Genomic DNA, 26,424 nt, shown 5'->3' with positions numbered 1-26,424 from the left:
GCTGGAACCCACAGTAATCTTTTCTCCTGTGCACAACTTTGCTTGTTAAAGTCAACACTAAATAGCCAGTCTTCAGAAAGCATCAGCAGCGCACCGTCGCAAGCCACACAGCACAGCCTGGCACGGAGCCAGAGAGCGCAGATTGGACAGCAACAAGCCTGCAACTGCTTCTTTGTGCCCGTAGGAGATCTGAATCCCCAGAGATTGGATGAGTATTCAACTTCACTGCATTATAGCTCGAGAATTCAATTGTTATCCCAACCAGTTGATATCAGTTTAATTCCTAAGAGTTATGTACTTGTTTTGAGTATCTAATGTAGAAGTTATAACCAAGTTCAATTACGAAACAGTCTAAATGAACGATGTACTGAACGTATGTCCTCTTGGTATGTGTAACTCTTCGTAACTGAATGAATATATATCTTTTGTATTCTGATAACCCTCACGATAAGATCTGTTGGGTTTATATGCATATTTTATGTATTAATTAATGTATCCTCGTGTATTAGTACCTGTGTGTGTGCGTTGTTTGAGTTATACAGCATGGTTAGATTCTAAGGCCATTAAAAGAATCAATTTTGTGATTTACGGCTACAATTAATAATTGTCCCAGTAAATGCCCAAACCCCTACAGAACTGGTGCCTCGTGAGAGCACACTACAATTATAATTACAATATATACAATTTTGTTTTAAGGCTTGTTGTAAAGGCTTGTGCTAAATCGTCCCACTGAATAAAATGTTTTGAATTTAATTTAATTAAATTGGTTGAACTGTTTTTTACTTCCACTGTTGACAGTATTCACATTTGCTCATTCACATATTTTATTATTAATATAATTTAACACTGAAAACATTGTGATATATAAAATAATAAATAATTGTTAATATAGTGTGCATAATATTTACTATTTTATTTTTTAAAAAGGAGTCATTGTTTGTTAGATGAAAAACGTGTACCCTAAGCAGGTATTGAAAGGTATTGACAAATTTGCTTAATGAATGGGCCAAGGAAACACAGCTGAAACGAACAGCTTAAAATGTTTTGAAAGTAATCATGAGTGAATGAGTCAAAGAAAAAATAAAACGTTTACAAAGAAAATGGACTATGGTAAATACCACCAGCTATATAAATATGTTATATTTAGATCCTTAAATTAATATTGTTATTAATTTATTTTGTTACGCGAGTCCATATTCTAAAAAGTACGCTTTTTTTACTGAAAAAACAATAGCAAGTATGTATAGAAAAGGTTAAAACATTATAGCTTTTTACAAAGTATATAAACTTCAGAATGAGCACGTCAAAATTTTTCCAAAATAACCAAAGTACGTGACTCAGTTAAAGACTTTGATGCATAAAATGTTTATGAAGAAAGTGGAATACTGTTGTGCACTTTTTATTTAAGGTACCACTACCTGCTATATTCAGTATGTATATTTATATTCCTAAATTAGTATAGTTTATGACAATATGACATTCAGATTTTTATGCTCAGTTACCAAAATTTCCCTTTAGTTGTAAAATTGCATATTAATATTCCATATTAAGTGGATTTAAACATGCACAATAGAGAGATTAAATGAAGGAAATCGTTTCACTAACGATCACTAACGTGATTTCGCGAATCACGTAAAATATGGATTTTTAACATGCATTTTGAATGGCTAAATCTGTAACTTTTATTCTAATTATTCCATTTTCTTTTTTAGCATTATAGTATATGCCATATGTTCTGGTAAAATGACTTGTAAACCCAATCTTTTAGGGGAACTGCTACAGTACATTGAGTTATTTTTTTGTAACGAAAAAATATTGATATTTTATGAGTATCATTATTAGTATGTTTCTTTTTGAAACTTAAAAACAGTTTCTACTTTTTAGTTTACTATTTTATTCTAATAAGTACTTACCAGAGCAAAGGAATCTCTTGGCCTGGCTGTTTTTCATAGTGCCCTTTTCCTGAAGTAATGAAACAGCTGTTTTGAAAACTTTTTTTATCCCATCTGCTATGTTCTGCCAGCTCTTGTCATTCTGTAAGTTTCTGTTGGCAGATTCCATCTGTGAAATTGAAAAGCACTATAATATTATCATGTTTTCTATATTTCAACTGATAACGACTTGAGAATTTAGGAATATACTGTATATACAGTATACATGCAAGAACAAAAAAGGGGGTCATGTTTACACAGTTTTTTTCAGTTGTCATATACAATATGTTTAAGAAACATGTAAAAATGTAAATATCTCAATGCAAAAATCTAATATGGTGGCTATCTTTAATTAACTTTAATTAATCCATCAGTGCAATTTTTTTAAAAATTACATAACCATGGCTGTGTTTTTTTAAGTGCATAGTAATATTATAGTTTGAAATAAATATTCTTAACAGATGACACATAACCTGTGGTTACTGTATAGCTATGGTACTTTGATTGTCCATTTGTATGCTGCACAACAGTCTGTTCAAAGATAATGTGCTGCAAAGACTGTCAATACTGCTATGAAAATTATCTAAACCATTGCCCATCATTTCAAATTTTAATTAATTCCTTTTTATGCATATACCCATAAAATTTTTATAATTTATGGAAAAAATGCAAATATTCATAACTGAGCTCTGAATTATTCAGAATTTAGGTGAAATAAACATCGTTGATCACTGGCAATTTGGCAGAATTTTATGTGCTTTGAATTAAAAGCAATTGGAAGAATGAAGACACCACCAACATGCTGATATTGTTTGCAGACTTTCTTATTTCTTATTTACAGCATGATTTAGTATTTGGTTTATTTGGAATGTCAAATCTATTCAGAGGAACCTACACAGAAACATTTGTATTCAGCATGGCCATATTGCAGACAATAGTAAATAACTACCTGTCAGGACTCACCTGGGAACTTAACAAGTAGGACTATTAGTATCAACAGAATAGAAAAATGTAAAATAGAGACCTTTTTTTAGAAATAGACAGTAATCAATAAGTAATCAATCAGTAATCAATAAGTAAAATAAATTATCACAACCACAGTTGATATAATAAGAGGTACCTGAGTTCTTTGTTCTCTGATATAGCTTTGGTGAAAGTGTAATAAATCACACACAATGGATTAAACAAATTGTTATTAATAATGACAATAACACACACTAAGAACACACAACATAAAATACAATATACAAGTTACTCAATAAGTAAACAAGGCAACTTGGAGACCTATGTCCTGACCACACAGAAAAACCTCAGTCTGTTAACAAGTATCCAAAGATCCTATATACTGTAAAGCCAACAACATAGATACACCTGCTTTCTAAACTAAACAGATTACGGCTTCCAGTTAAATCTCTCCATGTATAAACATGGATGCTACAAAGTGAATGGGAAACCTAGCTCCCTCTTCTAAAAAACGAATTCACTAACCAGAAGCAGTCATTTTTAACAAAGTAGTTCTCTTATACAGACAATGAGAGCTTCCTAAAAACAACAGAATGGCAAAGTCTCTTAATGAGGTTTAAATACTTAATTCAAATCTGGTGTTAAGACTGATCAGAGCAATCTCCTGCCTGGCACTGTCTCTTCTCTCTTGTCATCCTCTCTCCACTGTTTTCTACCTCCTCTCCCTTGTCTTTTTATCCCGTGTTACTGGACTTTTAACGACTCTTAATGATTTACCAAAAATTTAACTAACTAATGTAAACCAGATAATTCCTGTGATCAGTGTGTTTCAGAACCAATGCAACTCATTAAACACCTCATTCCCTTTTGTGCTTTGAAGATCCATAGAGAACTGCAAATGTTGCAAAGGTGTTGAATATTGTCTCTAAATTCTTAGACAACTCAATAGCCTATATAGGCAATAGGTGTAACACTAAGATAATTATAATAAGCAACAAGTAACATTCTTTTTTTCATTGACCGTCTTTGTAAAAGTAACACCACAGCATTTTGTTGATCCAATCACGCATTTGTTTCCAATCATGCAAAGTACAGTAATTTTGAGAATATCCGATTCACCATGCCTTTCACATGCTCATAAAAGATATTGATTTAGGAACATAAACATATTACTGCATGCAAACTGTACTGTATACAGTATGTATATTTATATTTAATGTCTTTACTGAGCCCGTTTAAGTATTGAATATTTATATGGAATTTTACCACTGAAGGGAAATCTTAGTAGCTGAGCATAAAAAGAATAGGAGCATAATGCGTGTGAAGGCCATAAACGATATTAATTTTGGAACATAAACATACAGTATTACAGTATGTAAACTGTTTATGGCTGGTCTCGGTACTTTAAAGAAAAGTGTGCTAAACTTGGAAATGAAGGCATAGTCAAGCTTCTAGATGTTGTTCATATGAACATAGATGCTTGTTTATGCGAATGCAGGAGGACCAAATAAGCATTCTTGAATACACAATAAAAATAGTAAACAAATTATTTTTCCAAATGATCCAATTATCTTTATTTTCCCAAAAAAAACCCAGAATGTTTTGGTTGGCTCTTTGCATGAAATGCAGCACAGTCAATATGGAAAAGAGAAACATGATAAAGCATGATAATTTTAGTAATGCTGCCACCTGCAGATGCTGCTCAAGTGGAGCATTGATGTAGCCCTGTGTGATAAATGGTCGTCTGAGAAAAGAGAAAAAATCTGAAGAAACTTGGAGTTGTGGGAAGACGCCACTGGATCAGTGCTAGAAGCAGGTTTCAGATTTTTCTGGATTCAGGTTTCAGGTTTCTAAAGTCTTTCAGTTTTTTAGGCTTTTAGGCATATGTGTTTCTCAGAGATGGAATGCAGTGCTTCAAGGAAAAAAGCACACACAAGAGTACTGATCAAGTGACGGAAACAGTATTAAATAGAGAACAAAACAGAATAATTGGGAGGACTGATTGGATGATTGGTGGACCTTTGGGCAAACTGATAAACAACCTGAGCGTGTCTGACTGTGGGAATGTTACTATCTCCTGGGCCAACTGAGGACTGCATGCTGCTGACCAGCTGGGCATGACACCTAATGAAAACTTGTCTGTAATATTTATTTTGTTTCCATATACCTTGATGGTTTGAAGCAGATTAACTGTTTTCATATCCTTGTTTTAATAAAAGCCCAGTCTTAATAAATCTTACAAAGTTACACTTACTGAATTATGTAAATTCTTCAGAATTTCAGATTTTGGCTTGAGGTAGTATGCTGGTGGAACTGCATTTTCATCTCTGCAGTAACATTCTTCCAAAATCCTGGTGTCTAGTCCAGCTTCTGTAGCAGAATCTAGAATCATTTCAAACTCAGCTGACTCCACCTCTCCAGGGATTCGAATACTGCCATATTTTTCACCTAAAAGTCCCTGTGTTAAAAAAAGCAAAAAAAAACAAGCACTTGTTTTATTCTTCATGGGGAGAAATACAACAGAAGCCTCTTGATAGATTTTTTTCATTTTCTGTAATCAAACACCATGATAATCCTTATTCCTCTGACAACAATCTGCTCTATTTTCATTTGGGATGTGACCAGATTTACTGCAGGGTGTGTAGTACAGAATGAACAATAAAATAAATAAACTAGCATACTAAATGAACATAATCATATTGATTAATCAACATATTCCTCCTGCGGCAATTCTACTGTACATTAAATGCTGAAACAATTGCAAGATTTATCTAGTTTAAAGCCACTGCATTATACATAATGCTTACAGCCCAAATGGATTTAATAAAATAAAGAAAAAACAAAACACACATTTTTAAATATTATTTCTCATACTTGAAGACTTCAACAGGTCTTTTTTAGGCAGCAAGTCTTTATGTATTCCAAATGATCATTCATGATATTGCAGCAATTTTCCATTGTTTGCCCTGGCTAAGTCAGTGAGTGTGAGGAAGCAAAGACAAGAAAGCAGAACTACAGGTGTGTCTGCTGATCATGAAGGGGGTAGAGAGCGAAAGAGAGAAAGAAAGTTGCAACAGCTAGCAGTCTATGAGGTAGAGAAAGGAAACCACTGCCACATATACAGGAAGACAGAAATTAATGGCAATACATTTCAAAACTCTATAATTAGAAAAACAAAACATCACATTTAGAATACACTTTAACAATATATTGTACTGCAAATAACTAGTCAGACGTTGGAGAGAGTTATGTTTTTATGCAATTTATGAATACTGTATATTTCATTACTCCACATTGTAATATTCAGTAATCATAAAAGAAATACATACTAAATTAAATCACTTGTGTGCTTTAGGTTCCTGTCAATTTTCTGTGAAAGAATGAAACTGAGTGTAAATAGAATCCCTGGTGCATGCTGGTTAGGAGTGCATTACACCTAATCTGCCTTATTCATCTGCAGAAGGAACTTACCTTACTATGCATTCTTTATGTATCTAACAGAAACTTGAAAATCGTATTAATTTGATTCGTGGGAGATCAAGTTTAATTAATGTTGAGTCTAACACAGCACTGGAGTAACTCCACAACGGAGAGTATGTACTTAATTTAAATGTTGATGAATAAGTCTTTTTCAACATTGTCTTTTTCATTTATTAAAGTCTTACTTTTGTAAAATTTGTAAAATTTTGTAGAATTGCTTATGTTAGCCTTTGCTTCGTAATCACACGGACACAGTGCAAATTAGAAAGGGAGGAAGGGATTTTTAATAAGGCCAAACCTTTTGACGTTTTGAATTGTGAAATGGTTGAGACTATTAATAGGTTACTGCCATCATTTATGTAAACACAATGCTGCAACTGGGTCAATTAATGCTTGAAGTTTGATTCAAATTGAAGAATTTGATTTTGATCTCAAGTCTAGGTTGTCTGTGTCTGCAGTGGAAAATTGTTTCATATGTGTTTATTTTTTCAAAGATTAATAATTGCAGCTAAGTATCTTTTAAGAAGGTCATAGACAAGTCTAGCAGCAAGTGATATCAATACACTAATAATTCAGTGATATTAATATATTTTTCTGTTGCCATGACAAAGCAGGTTTGGCCTCTGTGTAAAACACTAGAAATGAAGCTGAAAGGGGTTTATCTAATATCCATGGCCCAAGTCTGTACCACAGAAAAGGACACATGGACATTGTAAAGCTATGTCAACTCTCAACCTCCATAAAAGATAGTTTGCTAGCCTGGCTCCCCTCAGTCTGCCATCCCCATCTGCCCAGGACTATAGGTCAGAGGTCACTGCCCATCACTTAAAAGATGACCACTTAATGAGCAACCTGCAGGATGGATGGAAATACTATATATGATGACATCCTAACATCAACTATGATTTCCTGGTTTAAAAAGGTGTTGCACAGGTCACTGGCTTGCTTGCTCACTCATTCCTCTCCATCTAACCAGGCAATCTGACTTTACCTAACATGTGACTGCAAGGAGTATGAGTCAGGACTTGTCATGCTAAGAGAGTGAGTCAGTAAAGAAAAGAATTCTGCTCAAGATTTCCGCTGCAACTGAATAAATCTTATGTTTTGAGAACCAATTATTATTTTCAACTGATTTTCAATTTTTTTGTCAACATTCTGCATGTCTGAGCATATTCAGTGAAGTGCTATACTTGGAACTCCCACCCCATCTCACTTGGGGCTGGACCCAAGCAGATTTTTAAAACCAAAGTTCAGCAAGATGCTCACTTCCTTGGAGAGTTGTTCTTCAGCAAAGCTTTCCCTCCCCTCTCTCTGGAACTAAGAATCCCTGCACAGAGCAGCTGATGAGTTGGACCACATTAGCCCAGCCCAGCTATCTTCACCAGGAAGTTCAGAACTCATTTAGAAACATTTGGCCTAGTCTAGAAAAGCAAATATGTTTTATGTGTTGGGAAAGGTTATGTGCAACATGACCACACTGTTGAAGCAGAGTTGCTTCCCTTTGGTTTTACTGCTGAATGATGATTCTGCGGAAAAGAGTCTAACTGGATGGTGCATCATTGGCAACCGTCACTCTCTCTTCCTGGCACGAATGGGCCCTTGCCTTTATTGTAGCACTAATGGAGTTGTCTACTGCTTGGGTCCTTTGTGCTGGAGAATAATTTTTATTTCTCTAGGAGATAGTTGTAGAAAACATAATAGCATTGATGGTCTCTTAACCCTACCCTAGTTACTGAATTGGTTTTACAGGTCTCCCTGGACTGGTCATACTACAGGAAGGGTAGAAAAGGGGTTTGTTCCTGAGAGGGAGGATTACAGGGGAGAATTTTGTTGATGTTTGTATTCAATTTTTTTGTTTCGAAAATAAAATATTGATCACAAAAAGGTAGTTAGAGCAATGGAAGTTTATCATGGCAGATCAATTCAAAGATATATTCTAATACTCTTGTTGGTTTGCTATTCATGTTTTGGTGTTGTATTAATATTTTGTTTTGTTTAGAAGCCATTTCTGAAACTGTAAATTATTGTTTAATTGATTCATAACAATAAAATGGATCCTACACAAGTTATCACATCACTCCTGTTTTTAATCCCACGCATTGGCTTTCTGTCAGGTTTTGAATACATTCTGTATCTGATTTCTATAATCCCCTTCACATAACCTTCCCTCAGTTAACTCTGGTTTACTATGTGTTCCCACTGTTTGTCTACACCAGGGGTTGGTAACTGTTTTGTATCGTATGACGCTTTTTCCACAGTTAAATATGAAAAACATAACGCCTGCCATGTACAACGTCATTTTACAAACATATATTTGAAATTAAGTATAACTGTATTATAAAAATGTATTTAATCACCAAGTAGATCACAAACACACCTTTAATTAACAACCAGTTTTAATCTTTCAATCGGCTTTCTAAGTAAATTGCCATCAATATATTGATGAGGTGTTAGTGACAGGGATACTATACTGTAAACAGGTGCTGTCCTGTGGATGAGACGTAAAACCGAGGTCCTGACTCTGTGGTCATTAAAAATCCCAGGACATTTCTCGAAAAGAGTATGGGTTTAACTCCGGTTTCCTGGCCAAATTTACCATTGGCCCTTACCAATGATGGCTTCCTAATAATCCCCATCTATGAATTGGCTTCATTACTCTGCTCTCCTCCCCACTGATAGCTGATGTGTGGTGAGTGTTCTGGCGTACCATGCCTGCCATTGCATCATCCAGGTGGATGCTGCACATTGGTGGTGGTGGAGGGGAGTCCCCATTACCTGTAAAGTCCTTTGAGTGGAGTGTCCAGAAAAGCGCTATATAAGTGTAAGCAATTATTATTATTTTTTTATGTATATCTACCCCTGGATAGCTCATACAGGTAAACAAATTAGTCCAAACTAACAATGTTAGTAATTTTAGTTATTTGATGTTGGAATGTGTCTGAGGCATAATCTCATGGATGCTTGCCTTGAAAAGTCCTTGAAAAGGAAAAAAAAAACATAATCAGTTCTTCTCAATTCTTCTCAAAGCTATTCTAATACCCATTGTTCTAAAATCCTGTACTACTGAGTACAAGTTTCAATTACTGATGTGATTATCGTTGCTATCCAGCATTGATTTGAAAACAATGTATAAATCAAAAACTTGGATTGAACTGAATATGCTTTTGTATTATTATGACTGTACTGTTATTATTGTGACTGTAAAATTTAAAAACAGTGAGTTCCAGTTTACAAAGTTGCAGATGATTTTACAGGCCAATAAATACAGAGGATCAAAGGGAGTGTTCTGGTTTACTCTGGTTTCATTAACGTCTTGATAAATCATTAATCAGTCTTTAACAGAACACAGCCTATGGAACAAGATTTATTGCTCTAGGTTTGTGCTAGATGAGAGGACCTTGTTCTGATCAGTCTTGGAGACCAGATTCTGATTATTTTTTAAATATATTTTTAGTAAATTCTGATTTATTTTCATGTTGTTAAGGGTGGCTTAGCATTGGGACATATGTCTTTATTAAGGACAAAAGGTTTTATATCTCTTTAAGTCCTGTTTAGGCATTGTATCAGGCATCAGATTACAGGGTTAGCTGTTCAGTTCTGGGTTTTCCAGGTCTGTAGAATTTTTTACTTCAGAGACACCTGTAAATTGTAAAATTCTAAATCATGTACCTGGTATTTTTTTTTGTTGAGTAATATTTTGTGTCATTTAGTTATTGTATATATTTGTTTATTCAAATTTGCCTATGATTTATTACTCTTTTGCCAGAGCTGTGCCAGCGAAAAAAGAACTTAAAAGTTGTAATTATTATTTCCCATCTACGCTCTCCTGAGCCCCCTCTCCTAGTATATAACAGTATGTATAGCAAGAGTCAAAACACTGATAATGTGACCCCTTATATATTCTGTACAAGGTATTCATGAAAGTTTGAAACGTATTTAATTCACTTGCAAAAAAGAAGTGATGTGATTGCCTACATTCAGCAGGAAGGAGCAATGTAAGTCTTGACTCTTAAATATTGCTAATGGCCAGGAAAAGTGGAAATGGTTGTACTAAATCCAGTAAATGTAGTCACATCACCCAGTCCTGAATTTGGCATGTCTAGATCATACAGAGGCAAAACTGCTGCGCAGTGGTTAGTATTACTTCCTTGTATCGCTGTGGCCCTCAGTTCAATTCCACATGCTTTCTACTTTTAGCCTGTATGTTCTCTTTGTGTTTGTATCAGTTTTTTTACAGGTGCTCCAGTTTCCTCGCACAGTCAAAAACATACCAGAAGATTAATTGGCTTCTGGGAAAAAATGGTTCTGGTATGAGTGTGTGTGTCCACTGTAACCAGAATTGGATGTGTTCAAAAGTGCTAACAAAATGGATGAAAAGATGTAGAAATCATAGAGTTTTGCCTGTGATTGGAATGAATACATTTACATATTGAACCCATTTACATATTTGGGGACCCCCCATTAATAATATTTTTAATGCTGTCTGACTTTTGAAAATCATGCTTGTCATGAATCCAAGGTGTTTTTTTCTTCATTAATATTTAATGTATTGTTTTTGCCTTTCTCAAACTGATACACACTAAAAAGCTAAACTTATACATGCTTTGCATTTTTTACAATCAGGTGTTTTAATGCTTTACTGTAATTTTTGTGAAACAGTTTTGAGTAAAATTCAGTAGCAGGACAAAGAACAAAACCAAATCCCCCCATCCTTCACCACCCATTATCAGTGCTAAATTTCTAAGTTTAAATCCAAAGCATCCCCTAAACTATAATCAGACAGCTACAACAGAAGCAACACGCAATAAGGACTTAACATCAACAGCTGCAATCCAAGTCTCTATAGCCTCCTCCCTGTAATTATGGACCAAATCTGTATAGAAATTCTTGTAAACAAAATGAAAAGGCCATGATCCAATGATGCCAAAAAGAGAGAATGGGGAGGATCCCGATGGACAACCTACAGATGCAGCCATTCAAAACGGGTGGGGTATTTTGCGGTATACCGCGGTGGGCATATCGCATCAAGTTTCATCAAGTTTGTATCGCGTCATTTGACTTCATACCGGAAAGTATTTGGAATCACCTTGTAAAACTGCCAGGAGGAGCCAATTAAGCTTAACCTCTCATGTACAGCATTTGAGCTTTTAAATTTAAACTGTGTGTTACAGCATGTTAATCATCAGTCATTAAAAAGTTGGTATATTTTATGAAAGCAAGATTGCTCGGTTGGGCAAAAGTAAACAACCTACCTTTATCAGAAATATTTTAATTATGCAGAAATATTTTATGCATCAAATCCTTTACCAAAGATATTACTCATTAATAATGAATCACCTTGGACAAGCTGTAAACTCAAAGTATTACGCTGGTCCACATTATTTGTAACCACCATTTTAAATGAAAAGACTTTATTTTTTCATCGACATAAAGTAACACCACAGCATTTCGTTTATCTAACTACCAAGGACGGGACATTAGCTAGCCAATAGGATAAAGGGATAAATGACTTTTTTTGTTCATTTCTTTAGCACGTTTATTTGAACATTTCCATCAATTGTACAAGTACTAAAAACTGTCCAATCCCTAGTTCGTCTGACATTTTCTTTTAGTATAACAGACATAAAAACTCCCTTGATTTTAACAGAGCGTTTCATAATTTCTAACAACGAAAATTATTTAAACTGCGACACTTATCATTCAACCAGAGCTCAAAATATCACAAGGATCCTCAAGAGCACAACAAAGCGTGTTTTAAAAGATACTTGTACCGGATACATGAGAATCCAAGCATTTTTATCTACGCTAAGAAGTAGTCTTTAAAATGTATCACACAGTAACAAGTCAAATTTCAGGAGCGTCCGTGTACCAGAGATTATGGTACTGCTTCAGAAGGGTGTCAGCCAGTCAGATTCCAGGACCGGAATGATCTGTTTTATAATCGAGAATATGTAATCACGTATCTAAATAAATTAATAATGCTATTAATTTAAGGATCTAAATATCGAAATCTATGTATCTATATAGCTGGTAGTATTGCTCTATTTCACTTCTTTTGTAAACAGGTTTTGTTAACACCAGAATCGCAGGTGGATTCTGTTTTTTGATCTGTTATGGTCTGTAGCTCAAATCCTGCTTAACTAAAAATTCGACACGAGAAGAGTATTTTTGTACAATGTTGTGAGGCTCTGGCAGAATTTCTCTGTAAACTGAAGAGTTATAGAGGAGACAGGTTGTGTATCGCTTCTTTTGACACTTGTAAAAAAAAACATTCCAATGTTAATGTGACACGGAAGATAATGTGGTGTATAGGTCATTAGTGAAAAGATTTAATCATTTAATCTCTTTACTGTGCACATTTTAATCCACTAAGTACTGAATATGTATATGGGATTTTACCACTAAAGGGAAATTTTAGTAGCTAAGCATAAAATGCAGAGGAAGGTCATAAAGGTCATAAACTATATTAATTTAGGAACATAAACATAAACATAAACATATTATGTAAACTGTATGTTGCTGTTATTGGTATTTTAAAGAAAAAATACACACCAATACTCAATTTCTCCTACAGTATATTGACATTTTTTATATTTCAAAATAACACATGTACAGTACACAGCGGTACCGCAGGTTGAACTGTAGGGCGCAAATCCACCCGAGCACAAAAGCCCAACATATTAATGTGCATTCACCTGGCGCTGCACAGTTTTCATCACTCTCTGCGGGAGTGCTGGCTGTGACGAATTGAAACGGTTTCACAGGTATTTTCAAAGTAGAAGGGGGCAAGTCACCCCCCCCAAGCCCTCTTTTTTTTTGCTTACAGTAGTAGTACTTAAGAACAGTACAGTAAGCACAGTAAGTACTTACTATACAGTACTTACTTATGGTAGTACTACGCGCGTTAAGAAAGCTAGGTGTTAGCATAAACAGTGAAACGGGAGTACAGTCTGGGGAGATCGCCCATTTTCCATGTAAATAGTTTCTTGATTCCGCACCCCGGGTCCCTCTCTCTCTCAGGCCCGCGCTCTTGGCTTGTCTTGTGTTTCTCTCTCGTCTGGGTACGGGAGTGCTGCTGGCGGGTGGTGATGGAGAAGAAATAAAGCGCAGTTTTTAACTCCACAAGTTTGAGTCTCTGTGTTCGTCCTCAACGAACCCAAATTCATTACATTGGTGTCAGAAGCAGGACGATGGACAGTGAACGGCCGATGATGTTGGACTCAGAGTAGCGGCCCAAAAGCCCAAAGCTCTACTTATTATTTTACAAGAGAATGCACCTGACAAGCTGGACAGTATGCTTCTCAAAGCGCTTTACAGGATAACAACAATAAAAACAACAATTTACAAGTTCTTGCAGGAAAAATATGATCAATATTAAAAATAATAATAATAAACGTTATTTTATATAGTGCCTTTAAAGGTGGCTCCTCAAAGCGCTTTACAGGATAACAACCGATGAAACAACAGTGGTTGAGGGTTGAAAATACCTGTGAAACCGGTTTGTTCACAATGTACTGTAGATACAGAGTGTTACACCAATGCATTAGCATGTTAAAGTGATTCTATTCAGGAGCTGGGCGCGATAATTGTTTTGTTCCTTGATTTTCAGATCTGCAAGGCCATTTGGCTGCAGCGAATGTGAATTCTGTCTGGCATTACCAGATTGTGAAAAAATAAAAGTATTTTAATCAAGATTCCCTTATAAAATTAACGTGAAACAAAACAAAAACTAAAAATAAGATACAATCTACAGACATTCACAACATAAACGTATCTTAAAACATTTACATATATTGTTAAATTATTACTTTAAATACATACTGTAGGTTACTGAAACAGCCAATTAATAAAATCGTTGCAATTTTGTTCTTGTTTGGAGGTGGGGATATTCTGACAACAACTGATTTAAAGATAATCTGTCAAAGTGAAATGAAACACAATAATTACGCTGGGTAAACGTTCCGAGGTCAAATTCTTCCGCGACAGGGGTACCTTAAAAGCGCAGATGACGGCACCGAAAAATGTTGGCGCACCCTCTCTTTAAAGCCCTGGCCAAATACGAAGACAGAAATACAGTTATAATTCAAACTGAATTAAAAACTACTCCTATTTGGCATTTTAGTTTGTGGAGGCGGAAAGATGCCCCCCATCTCTGGGTGCCTGAGTTGTCGCCATCTTTAACCATTCCGTGTCCGAGTCGCAGTAGGTAGAGACACGTTCGAAAAAAAGTTCATCCCAGCTACAATACATTATTTTTAATATTTTTATGGTAAGAGGGAGCAAAACATCAGTATTTACTGCTAGTAATTAGTGTATGATCTATAGTTGAAATCTGAGCCTAAATTAAAAGAAAAAGAGCATTTTCAGAGAGCAATTACGCTGTGTTTATGTAGAATAAGTGATTAGGTTTATGAGCAATCTAATTATTTATTCATTTAAAACGCTATATAAAATAAAGTTCATTATTAATTTGCTGGACAGAGTGGTTAACATTATTATGCAGAAGACAAAGGTAACGATTTACGTTAAAAGACATTTAATTAAACACAGGTTTGCGATTTAAATGGAAATGGGGGTGACGGGAACTTTTAATCTAAATAAAAATAAAATAAATAAAACACGGGTGATTTTCTTCCTCCTATTCAGCTTAGAAATCTGTGTACGCTGTAAGGTTTTTAATTCTTAATTAAACTTTTAAAATACGCGTTTTGAATAGAAACAACATATGTTGTTGACTTCCTGGTGTGTAGAGCAGATCAGCACATCTTTTTTCCCCAATCAGAGGGGTGTCAGATGGTGTCAGCCAATCACCATTCTGAAGCCCAACCATAATCTCTGGTATAGGGAGACCCCAGAATTCTGTCCCATAGTTTAGATAGATACAGATGCAGCCATTCAAAATGCACGCTACAAAACCGCGATATGGTAAACTATCCACAAGCCACCGCAGGGCACCGTGGTAAGTGATTGGCTGGCCAAAATGATCGACAGGGGCACTCGTGGTGCATTGGTTGGCAGTGAAAAAAATTAATAATTTAATCTCTTTACTGTGCACATTTTAATCCGCTTAGTATTGAATATTTATATGGAATTTTACCACTAAAGGGAAATCTTTTAGTAGCTGAGCATTAAAAGAAGAGGAGCATAATGCATCTGAAGGTCATAAACGATATTAATTTAGGAACATAAATACACATTACTGTATTTCATTGAGGAGCCACAAGTGCCCCTGTCGGTCATTTTGGCCAGCCAATCACTTACCGCGGTGCACTGCGGTGGCTTGTGGGTAGTTGCATTTGTACCGTGCATTTTGAATGGCTGCATCTGTAATTCTTTAATGGTTGCAGGTACATCTTTGTTGCTATCAGACACCAGCATTAAAACGCATTAGAAGGAGAGTACTAGATAAGAACTGATAATATCTTCTTCTTCTACAAAAGTTGATAATGAAGAAACCAAACATTTCCAAAACTTAACTATGTCCTTAAAATTTGTAAAAATGTATCCATAATGTCTCAAGATAGAGTGTACACTAGATACTATATACTATCTTCAAATATAATTACTCATTTCATAATTATGATCTTGGAAAGTCTATTTTATATTTGTCAAGGACATTTCTTCATCTATAACATTAAAGTCCCTTTTTGTTAAAAGCTTGTAATAGAAAAGTATAGCTGTAAGTATTTTAAGTACTGGAATGAATGAAAACCATTCTCATTTAAATAAATTGTAGTGAAGCACAGAATGGGAAATTACCAATAAGACATTTATGATGGAAAACAGAGGATGGGAATGCTACTGTATGTTTTCTTGCCACCAAACTCCAAATAGTGATTCCTAATTGTAACTAAAAGAATCTACAATGTATAAAGAGTACATTGGAAAAAATAAAATATTGAAGCCCTTATGGAGAAGATGTTTCTTTAGTGGAGGCTGAGATACAGATCGAGCCATTCAAAATGATCGAGGTACGCTGCATTAAAACGCGGTGGGCGTGACACAATATATCGCATCATAATGCATGTTAATTGAAATATGATAATAGTATCCAGAAGCACCTTGTAAAACTGCCAGGTGGAGCTAATAAAGCTTAATGTCTCATGTACAGCATTTGAGCTGTCAGTAGCAAACGCAGTTTCGAATCCTGGTCACTGCTGAGGGACAATCTTCTTCCAATTAAGAATTTAAGTTGTATACTCTTTAGACTTTTAATAGTTTTAAACTGTGTATTACAGCATGTTAATCATAAAACATTAAAAAGTCTGTACATTTTATAAATGCAAGAGTGCTCAGTTGGACAAAAGTATACAACCTTCCACCTCCATCATAAATATTTTAATTATGCATACATATTTTATTCATCAAAGTCTTTAACTTGGTAACTTATATGGGTTCTGGTTTTAACGTGCATGCTCTAACATTATTAAGCTTATATTCTGTACTTCATACTGTAAGAACGTTTTATCCTTTTTTAAGAATACATTGTAATAACACAACTTGCTGTTATTGTAGAAAGATAAATGTAGTTTTTTAACATCACTTGATAGTTATATTAATATGGAAGCGTGTAACTAAGTATAATGGACATTTTGGAAACATTTTGACATTAAAAAAAACTTCTATTGTCCTTGTAGTGGTAATGAGCACTGTAATGTAGTGAGCTGCACTCAGGCAGTTCAAATCGCAATCACAGCATTACTTTCGGTTTGTTTCTCATAGAGCCAAATACACAAATGTAGTCCACTATTATAGCTTATTGTGAACCCGATGTGTCTCTTTCAGGTTTACAGCGATCCTTTTGGCTATATTTTTTACATAGCTGGATGAGTAAAAATAGATTGGATTAATAACTGGAGTAAGAAAAGATATTTCATACATACATTGAAACCATACAGCTTTGTAACAGCGGGAGGTGAGACCCGGCTGGGGCGGTATTTTGATTTTCCTGCGCGAACCGTATTCGCTGCAATACTATAATGAGTCCCTGAGGACTGTTCAAATTTTGGAATTATAAAAAATAAACCTTTGTTAAGTTTGCACGAGAGACAAAAGATACCTTTTGAGAAGTCGTGTACTGCTTGCAAAGTAGCAGATTTTGACAAACAGCTAATTTTGCTTGAAGAATTTAAAACCTGACTGTACTGTAGCTTTATATAATGGAGCTGAAAGTCACCTTACTCTTACAAGCGGATCTGTTAAGCACAGCATGTTAAAACACAATACACCCTTTTGAATGAGTTTTAATCAACTTTGTCTCTCCACGGGTGTTGGGCAGAGTGATGGAGAGTGAAATAATTAAATGACCACCGGCACTTTTCCTTCCCCCCTGGTGCGAGGTGATAATGCGAAAAACTGTTCTTTATTTTACTGGGAGTGTGAACATTGAGAGACCATTTAAGCTATAAATGAAAAAGGCAGGCAAAAGGTTTCCAAGTAATCGCGGGTGAATGAGTCCAACTGATGCAGATATTTTCAAAGAAAGTGTACTACTGTAATAATTTGAGCTATATGAATATAATTATATAGTTATTAATTTCTTTAGATACGTGATTCCATATTATATTCCTTATTAATCAAATTATAAAAAAAATATTTCGATAATGATCGCACGTATTCATAGAAAAGATTAAAACATAACTTTTTATGAGGTACATAAACTTAATATAGTCAGAAGGAGCATGTAAAAAGTTTTCCAAAATAACCACAGTATGTAACCGAATGAAAGACTTTGACGCTTGAAATGTTTATGAAGAAAGTGGAATACTGGTGTGTATTTTTTATTTAAACTACTAATACCAGCCATATACAGTTAACATAATATGTTTATATTCTTAAATTAATATTGTTTATGACCTTCAGACATGTTATGCTCTTCTTCTTTTTATGCTCAGCTACTAAAATTTCCCTTGAGTTGTAAAATTCCATATTAATATTCAATATGAAGCAGATTAAACATACACAGTAAACAGATTAAATTAAGCAATCATTTCACTTACAACCAATGCACCACGAGTGCCACCTGTTGGTCATTCTGGCCAGCCAATCATGTACTGCGGTATAACATGATAAACTGTAGATAATTTTGCGCATTACGGGTTTTTACCATGCATTTTGAATGGCTGCATCTGTACAGAGTGGATGTGACAAAAATTGTAAAAACAAGTAGGAAATAAATAAATAAATTGTGTGGGAGAGGAATCTTACATTTTAAAATAAGTGATTCTTCCTGGAACTTATGTCCAAATTCAAAAGATCTGTAAACCATTAACTTTTTATAACTTTTCCAGAAGAAAAGTCACATTGACCAAGTCAATCAAAAAATGTGCAAGGGATGAAATGTAAAAACTTATCTAAATATACCCACAACAAAACATGGACCTGAAGATGTTTTCAAGCACTCTTCCAGGAGCTTCATTCTCATCCGCTGTAGCTCTGGATTGTCCCATTCCTCTGGATCTATTCCCCAGTATAAATCCACTACCTGGAAATATAAAGAAAAAAAAAACATTGTTTCAAAATTAACTCTCTTATTGCATGGTAGCTGTGACTAATGTGTTACTCCTAATTTTAAAAAATACTTAGGAAATGCAATTTGGTACCCGTCTCTAAAATCCCATAAAGAACATTAAACATTTAAAGTTCAACACTCTATTCTTTATCTTAAGCTAACAAAAGTCATAGAAAGACTTTTAAGACATTACAGTATTCCACTTTCTTCATACACATTTTATGCATCAAAATATTTAACATGGTAACTTATGGTGGTTATTTTGGAAAGGTTTGGATGTGCTTGTTCTAACTATATCAAGTTTATATACCTCATAAAAAGCTATAATGTTTTAACCTTTTTTAAGAATATGTAATAAGAACACTGTACTTGACAATGTTATTGTTGTAAAAAAAAAATGTAGAAGTACTGATTTAATACCACTTGACAGGAAATATTAATATGGAATCATTTAACTAAAGAAATTTTGCAGCCACAAATATCACTTGTAGATATTTTGGAAACATTTTGATGTTCGTTTTAACTACTTTTTCCATCCTTGTAGTTGTAATGGACAACAAAACACTCATACACCATAATGTATCATGAAGCACCCAAATGATAGTTTAGTACAATGGTTTAGATCAGTGGTTCTCAAACTTTGGTACGCGTACTGGAGTGCCGCCAGGAGGTACGCCATATGACCCTGGAACATGTGTGCACTGAAAAATTGGGACGGGTTTTCATATTTTCTATTTTAATAAAATTAGTTTGTGTCGAATAAGCAGCCTACATACAGCGTGTGCTTATACTTGAGTGGACACAAGGGCTACAATGTAATTCTATAGGCATGCATGCTATGAACGTAAGTGGCCAATTGTATTTAAAAAAGTTATCTCCAGCAAATAGGGAGGTAGGAGAATGTGCGTGATTTTGGAACAATGCCAATGTTGTAAGCACAGGAAAGCATAGAAATGTGTACTATGAACACTGGCAATCTTGTGAGCATAGGAAAGCGTGATGGATACAGAAAAATAAACAGAAAAACAGACAAATATTTGAACTGTTCTAGATTAATTTGAGAAAAATACACCGAGCGTCTATGTGTTTCACTCCCATGCGCATTAAATAAAAACTTATTTTAACTTCTGAGACGGACTCTTGAAATGGAAACGGGGAAAAATGCAAACTTGTGGATTGCTAAAGCAGGTAAGTCCCACATTATTTGTGAAGAACTTTGTTTATGTTAGATACGAATTTGAGGGCATGTCCCATGAGGACTTTCTGTTCTGTAAGCCGCTACCAATAGGAACTACAGGGGAGCACATATTTCAGCTTCTGTATGAATTTATTGAAGAGAATGGCATTGACTGGATAAAATTTGTATAGACTGTTCTAAAGCGATGACAAGCCGACATAGCGATGTATTTGCACAAATTAAGAGAGGTTGCTCCAGATATGAACTGCAGCATCCACCACGAGGCCTTTGCAGTCAAGAAAATGCCTGACGATTTAAAATCTGTAAGACTCTGTTATAAATTGTATCAAGGCTCGACCAATTAATTCACATTTGCTTTGCTCAACTAAACATGCTTACCCCTCTCACTGAAATGGTGCTTTCTTTATTGTTTATTTTTAATTGTTGTTGTTCCTTTTGTCATTCTGTAAATAGGTTTGAGAAGCCACCTTTAAAGGCGCTTTATCAAATAAAGTTTATTATTATAATATTTATTATATGTGTATGTGAGTGTGTGCATGCACGTGTGCTCATGTTGGTCATTGAGATTTTCTGGGGTTCCTATGAGAAGATAACTTGTAGGTGGTACTTGGATGCTTTGGTTTGATCAGGGGTGGTAGTTGGTCCAAAAAGTTTGAGAACTACTGATTTAGATACTTGCCTGCAACCCAGGCAGACCATTACTTTGTTTTTTTCACACATCCCGAAATATAAAGAAATTGTTTATTTATAATAGCTTGCTGTTAACATAATGTGCCTCTTTCAGGTTTACATCTGCATTGAGAAAATCTATATTCTGTCTTGTCACAGCAACTTTCAGCAAAAAGTTATCAAGAAACAATTTCACTTTACATTTTGATTACAAAAATGTGTTTCACACATACTGTACTGTAGTGGCTTTAAAACCATAGGTTATCATACTCTAAATACAGTGTATATACAGTATGGTATACGATAATAATGCAGATCATTGACATGTACACTACTTTTCTGGTGTATCTTTAGATATGACTTCATGTGTTTTGCGTGTATAGATTGTTGGGAGATGAGAAAGCTTTGCTTAAAAAATCCCAATTGGGACAAATCATTGTTTTCCTCATTGCACTATATATTCTAACAGTGTGACAATATGTAAGACAAACTATTCTACGAATAAATAAAAATTGTGATTTATTTTAAAACAATGAACACAGTAATGCACAATGTGAAAATGCTAAGTCTGAACTTGTGAGTAACCCAAACAACCACATCACCCAGTACAAAACACATGTATCATTATCGCAATATTAGGCGATAAACAGTAGAACTGCAATTATATTCACCATTACCGTTACTAATGGGGGATACAAAAATGGTGAACATCAGGAATTGACCGAGCAGTTAAGTCAATAAGTAAAATAATTATTCGTAACACCCAATTGTAATTGATTTCTTTAGAATATACCAGAGTGGTTGGTATAATTAGAGGCATGTGAATGCTTTGTTCTCTGGCACAGATTCGGTGAGAGGAGTAATAATCCACACTTTAAAAAATACAGTATTTATTACAATGACAAGACATAAACTACACTACACACAACAAAAGATACAACACACAAGTTACTCTATGTACAGTATTTACAAACAAGGTGTTTCAGAGGCCTAACATCCAGAAAACCCCAGGCTGCTACTAAGCTCTTACTGCCTAACAGGAGCATAATGTCTCTGAACGTCATAAATTATATCAATTTAGAAATATAAATTGGCTGGCAGTTGTAGTTTAAATAAAAAATACACAACAGTATCCCTCTTATGTATATTTATATAGCTTGAAGTATTAGAAACATTTTAACCTGTTTCAGCACACTCTCTAAATGATTACTTGGGAGAGTGGATTAGGTGCATGCCGTTGAACCCAGCAGCCAGTGTTTGATTCCCAGTCAAGGCATGTGTTTTTCTTGCAACAAAAACGATTATTTTTTTCAAAATAAAGTAGTAAATATTATGTAAAATATATTGACTGTCGTGGAATTTTATCTAAGAGCCAGGAGAGGTATTCTCATTCACTTCATATTGCAATATGGGAAAAAGCCATCACCCGTCTGTGCAGAGAAGTGAAAGCTGATTCAAAAGCAAGCAGGGAGAGCCCTTGTTTTATATATTTTTTAAGCTGATGCAACACTTCAAGGACAGGCAAAGCAGTAATTTTCCATTCCTTATAGGTTTTTGCTTTAAGCAAAGAAGAGCAGTTATTCAAATAGTTTCTCATACTCCCTTCTTCAAGCAGTAGATATAAACATTATTAAAACATCCCGTGTCCTTGACGAGTTGGGTGCTATCACACTTTGTTCTAAGTATCCAGCTGCTTCTGCAGCACAGCTCTGTCCGTAAACAACATTTTTAGGATAAAACACCTTTTCTCAGTAACTTTCCATTACATGACATTTTATTTTTATATATCACAATGTGTTCAATTAAGACTTTCAATAAAGACTTTATGCATGAAAAACAGGTGATTGGCTGGCCAACATGACCGACAGGTGGGACTCGTGGTTCATTGGTTGCTTCATTAATCTCTTTACTGTGCATGTTTAAATCCGCTTCATATTGAATACTAATATGGACTTTTACAACTTAAGAGAAATTTTAGTAGCTGAGCATAAAAAGAAGAGGAGCATAATGCATCTGAAGGTCATAAACGTTATTAATTTAGGAACATAAACATATTATGTGAACTGTGTATGGCTGGTATTGGTAGTTTAAATAAAAAATACACACCAGTATTCCACTTTCTTCATAAACATTTTAAGCATTAAAGTCTTTCATTTGATAACATACTGTAGTTATTTTGGAGAAGTTTTTATGTGCTCCTTCTTGCTATATTAAGTTTATACACTTCATAAAAAGTTTTCATGTTTTAACCTTTTCTATGAATATTTGCGCTCATTATCACAGTAAAAAAACACATACTTTTTTGAATTTTAGAATTAGAATTTAGGCTGAACAAACTCATCAGAAGAGCAAGCTCAGTCACTGGGACCCCCTGGAGGTAGTGGCTGAGAAGAGAATGTTGTCCAAACTAGAGGCCATCATGGACAATGTCTCCCATCCCCTCTATGACATGTGGAAATGCTTGTAGAAATGAAGAGCACGTTCAGCAATAGGCTGATCCATCCACGGTGCGACAGGGAGCACTACAGGAGGTCATTCTTGCCTTCTGCCATAAGACTGTACAACGCATCCACTTCTGGGCAGGGGCAACATTGACATTGACCTGTTTTTGGACTGAACAGTAAACTGTCTGCTACATCTGGCTTTCCCGTTTACAACTGTTTTTGTGTAATATATGCCAGGGACTTGTGTAATCCATTTATATTTATACTTATATTGCGCAATACAACTTTTTGTGTACTGTTCTGGGTTGTTCTTTGTATGTTCTGGACTGTGAGTAACTCTTCTTAGTGCAATTCTCACTGTACTGATTGTATTGTATTATTATTATTATTATTATTGCAGTCCACATGCACTGCGTTTAACAAGAGCTCACGGCGCAAGTAATGTACCTATCACCGTTCACTTCCTTCAGTATTTCAGTTCCCCTCTTTCCTTACCTCCCCGCTCACTATTGTGGATTCTCCTCAAGCTCCCAACTGCTAGTTATTCATTACTAGTTTATATTTGGTATCTAACCTTCTAGCTTGCCCCAAGTTTATGATTTAGCATTTCAGATTGTTGCTTTCTAGTGTCTCTATTGTTTTCTGACCTTCTTGTTTGTTTCCTTGATTAAGTTTTCCTTAGGAATTTGTATTGGTGTTCTCTCTCTCTCCTGAAGTCCTGCACAGGATCCATACTACCTACCTGCCCATTGTTACAGGGTCGATTGTATATTTGACTGTTATGTCACAGTTCAATAATTTATATACATCTAAATAAAGTCAGGCATCTGGTGCACAAACTATTAGTAATCAATAATTAGTATTACATTTCAAACTGTGATAAATTGTTGCACTTCCACATCTTGTAAAAATATTAATTTGCAAGATTGTGTAAATAAATACAGTTGCAGCCATTCAAAGTTAGCGGCACAAACCCGTACCACACGCAACTACGCACGAGCCACTGCGCTGTACCGCGGTACGTGATTGGCTGGCCAAAATGACTGACAGGGGCTCTTGTGGTGCATTGGTTGGTGAAAAGATTTAATAATTTAATCTCTTTACTGTGCACATTTTAATCCGCTTAGTATTGAATATTTATATGGAATTTTACAACTAAAGAGAAATTTTAGTAGCTGGGCATAAAAAGAAGAGGAGCATTACGCGTCTGAGACTCATAAACTATATTAATTTAGGAACATAAACATATGATATAAACTGTATATGGCTGGTCTTGGTAGTTTAAAGAAAAAATACACACCAGTATTCCACTTTCTCCCTAAACATTTTAACCATGAAAGGCTTACATATCAGCCGCCATATCACCCTCCAACTCACAACTGACAACCCACTGAAGCTAAGCAGGTGTGAGCCTGGTCAGTAGCTGGATGGGAGACCTCCTGGGAAAAACTAAAGTTGCTGCTGCAAGAGGTGTTAGTGGGGCCAGCAAGGGGTGCTCACCCTGTGGCCCTTGTGGGTCCTAATGCCCCAGTATAGTGACGGGGACACTATACTGTAAACAGGTGCCGTCCTTTGGATGAGATGTAAAACCAAGGTCCTGACTCTCTGTGGTCATTAAAAATCCCAGGGTGTTTCTTGAAAAGAGTAGGGGAGAAACCCCGGCAGCCTGGCCAAATTTCCCTTGGCCCTTACCAATCATGGCTTCCTAATAATCCCTATGAATTGGCTTCATTACTCTGCTCTCCTCCCCGGTGATGTGTGGTGAGCGTTCTGGTGCACTATGGCTGCCGTCGCATCACCCAGATGGATGCTGCACATTGGTGGTGGTGGTGGTAGAGGGGAGTCCCCATTACCTGTAAAGCACTTTGAGTGGAGTGTCAAGAAAAGTGCTATATAAGTGTAATTATTATTACGTGGTTATTTCAGAAATGTTTTTACGTGTTTTTACTTTTGACCATATTACTGTACATTTATATACTTTGTGAAAATTGATCATTTTAATCTTTTCTGCAAATACGCTCATTATCGGAGTAAACAAAAGCATACTTTTAGAATTTGATTAATAGGGAATATAATATGCAGTCTAAAGAAATTACTAATGATAGAATTATAATAATGTACTGTTGCACCAACAGTAGTATAAGACTTTCCATTGATATGTGTATGGGTGTTTCACCACTATGCTATGTCACTGTGTCTGTGGCGTGATAGCTTTAGTGACTGACTTACAAGCGTGAGGTTGTGTGTTCAAATCCAGCAATCATTATGAGTTTTCTTTTAACAAATAAACATTTCTTTGGAAAACTAAAATAGCAAATATTATTGGCATTATATTGACATTTTTTATATTTCTAAATATCACAACATGTTCGTACTGTATGTACACAGCAGTATAGCAGGGTTTAGGGTGCAAATCCGCAAGCCCTACATTAATGTTGCACATTCGCCTGGCGCTGCGGCCGGCTGGGGTACGCGGTGAGGGGCAGGACAGGAGTGGTAGTGATCAGGGTGAGGATTAGGAAAGCTGCTGCGAGGATGAGGAAAGCTGCTGACCAGTGCAGCTGACCCATTTTGAAATGGGCGTACAGTCTGGGGAGATCGCCCGGCTTTCGTACCCCTGTGTCTGCTCTGCTCTCTCTCTCTCGGGAGTGCTGGCTGTGCCAAATTTCACTCCACAAAGTCTGAGTCTCTGTGTCTACATTGTTTGTAAACAAACCTGTTTCACAAGTGCTCGCTCAGCTTCTTCATTTTCAAAGTAGAATAGGGCAAGTCTTCGAATGAAAGACAGTCCACCTTCCCCTTATGGACAGACTGACACACTATCTTAGAAAAACAGATTCACAAAGCGAACTTGGGTCAGTCTTCTGTGTAAAAAAAAATTGGCTTGAACACCATGGGTGCTGTTTTTAATAAGCTGCTGAGTAAAGAATAGGAATTTTCCTGCAGTCAGCAGTATTATGTATATAGTTTTATGTAATTTTAAAGTAGAGGTTGTTAAAATTAGGCTGGGCAAACTATGTTCCTGTTTAGACATTGCACTACTTTAAAAGCTATGAAAACAGGCTTCGATAGTTAATAACTTTTTATGTGCGAAAAACAGGTGATTTTTCTTCCACGTGATCAGCTTCTGTGTCTGCATTTATAATTTAGTGTTTAAAATTAAACAACGTAAATCATTTTCTTTGACTTCTAAGTCCCTTAATTATCATTAAGCACGGGTTTCTCACC

General features: G+C 35.5%; 1 protein-coding gene across 7 annotated transcripts in view; it reads right to left on the bottom strand.

The window, feature by feature from the left end:
• The window catches only part of LOC102687749 (NACHT and WD repeat domain-containing protein 2), a 227,044-nt gene that overhangs the window by 105,939 nt on the left and 94,681 nt on the right, over window positions 1-26,424 (bottom strand). For all 7 annotated transcript variants that reach the window (XM_015344866.2, XM_006629648.3, XM_015344864.2 and 4 more), the window contains exons 4-6: window positions 18,742-18,858; window positions 5,149-5,352; window positions 1,914-2,061 (exon numbers count right to left, since the gene is read on the bottom strand). In XM_015344866.2, the coding sequence (XP_015200352.1) occupies window positions 1,914-2,061; window positions 5,149-5,352; window positions 18,742-18,858 (469 nt within the window). The remainder of the gene's footprint in view (window positions 1-1,913; window positions 2,062-5,148; window positions 5,353-18,741; window positions 18,859-26,424) is intronic.

Source organism: Lepisosteus oculatus, chromosome 1, assembly GCF_040954835.1.
Source record: "Lepisosteus oculatus isolate fLepOcu1 chromosome 1, fLepOcu1.hap2, whole genome shotgun sequence".
NCBI classification, from domain to species: Eukaryota; Metazoa; Chordata; class Actinopteri; order Semionotiformes; family Lepisosteidae; genus Lepisosteus; species Lepisosteus oculatus.
This window is presented reverse-complemented; position numbering and strand designations above follow the sequence as displayed.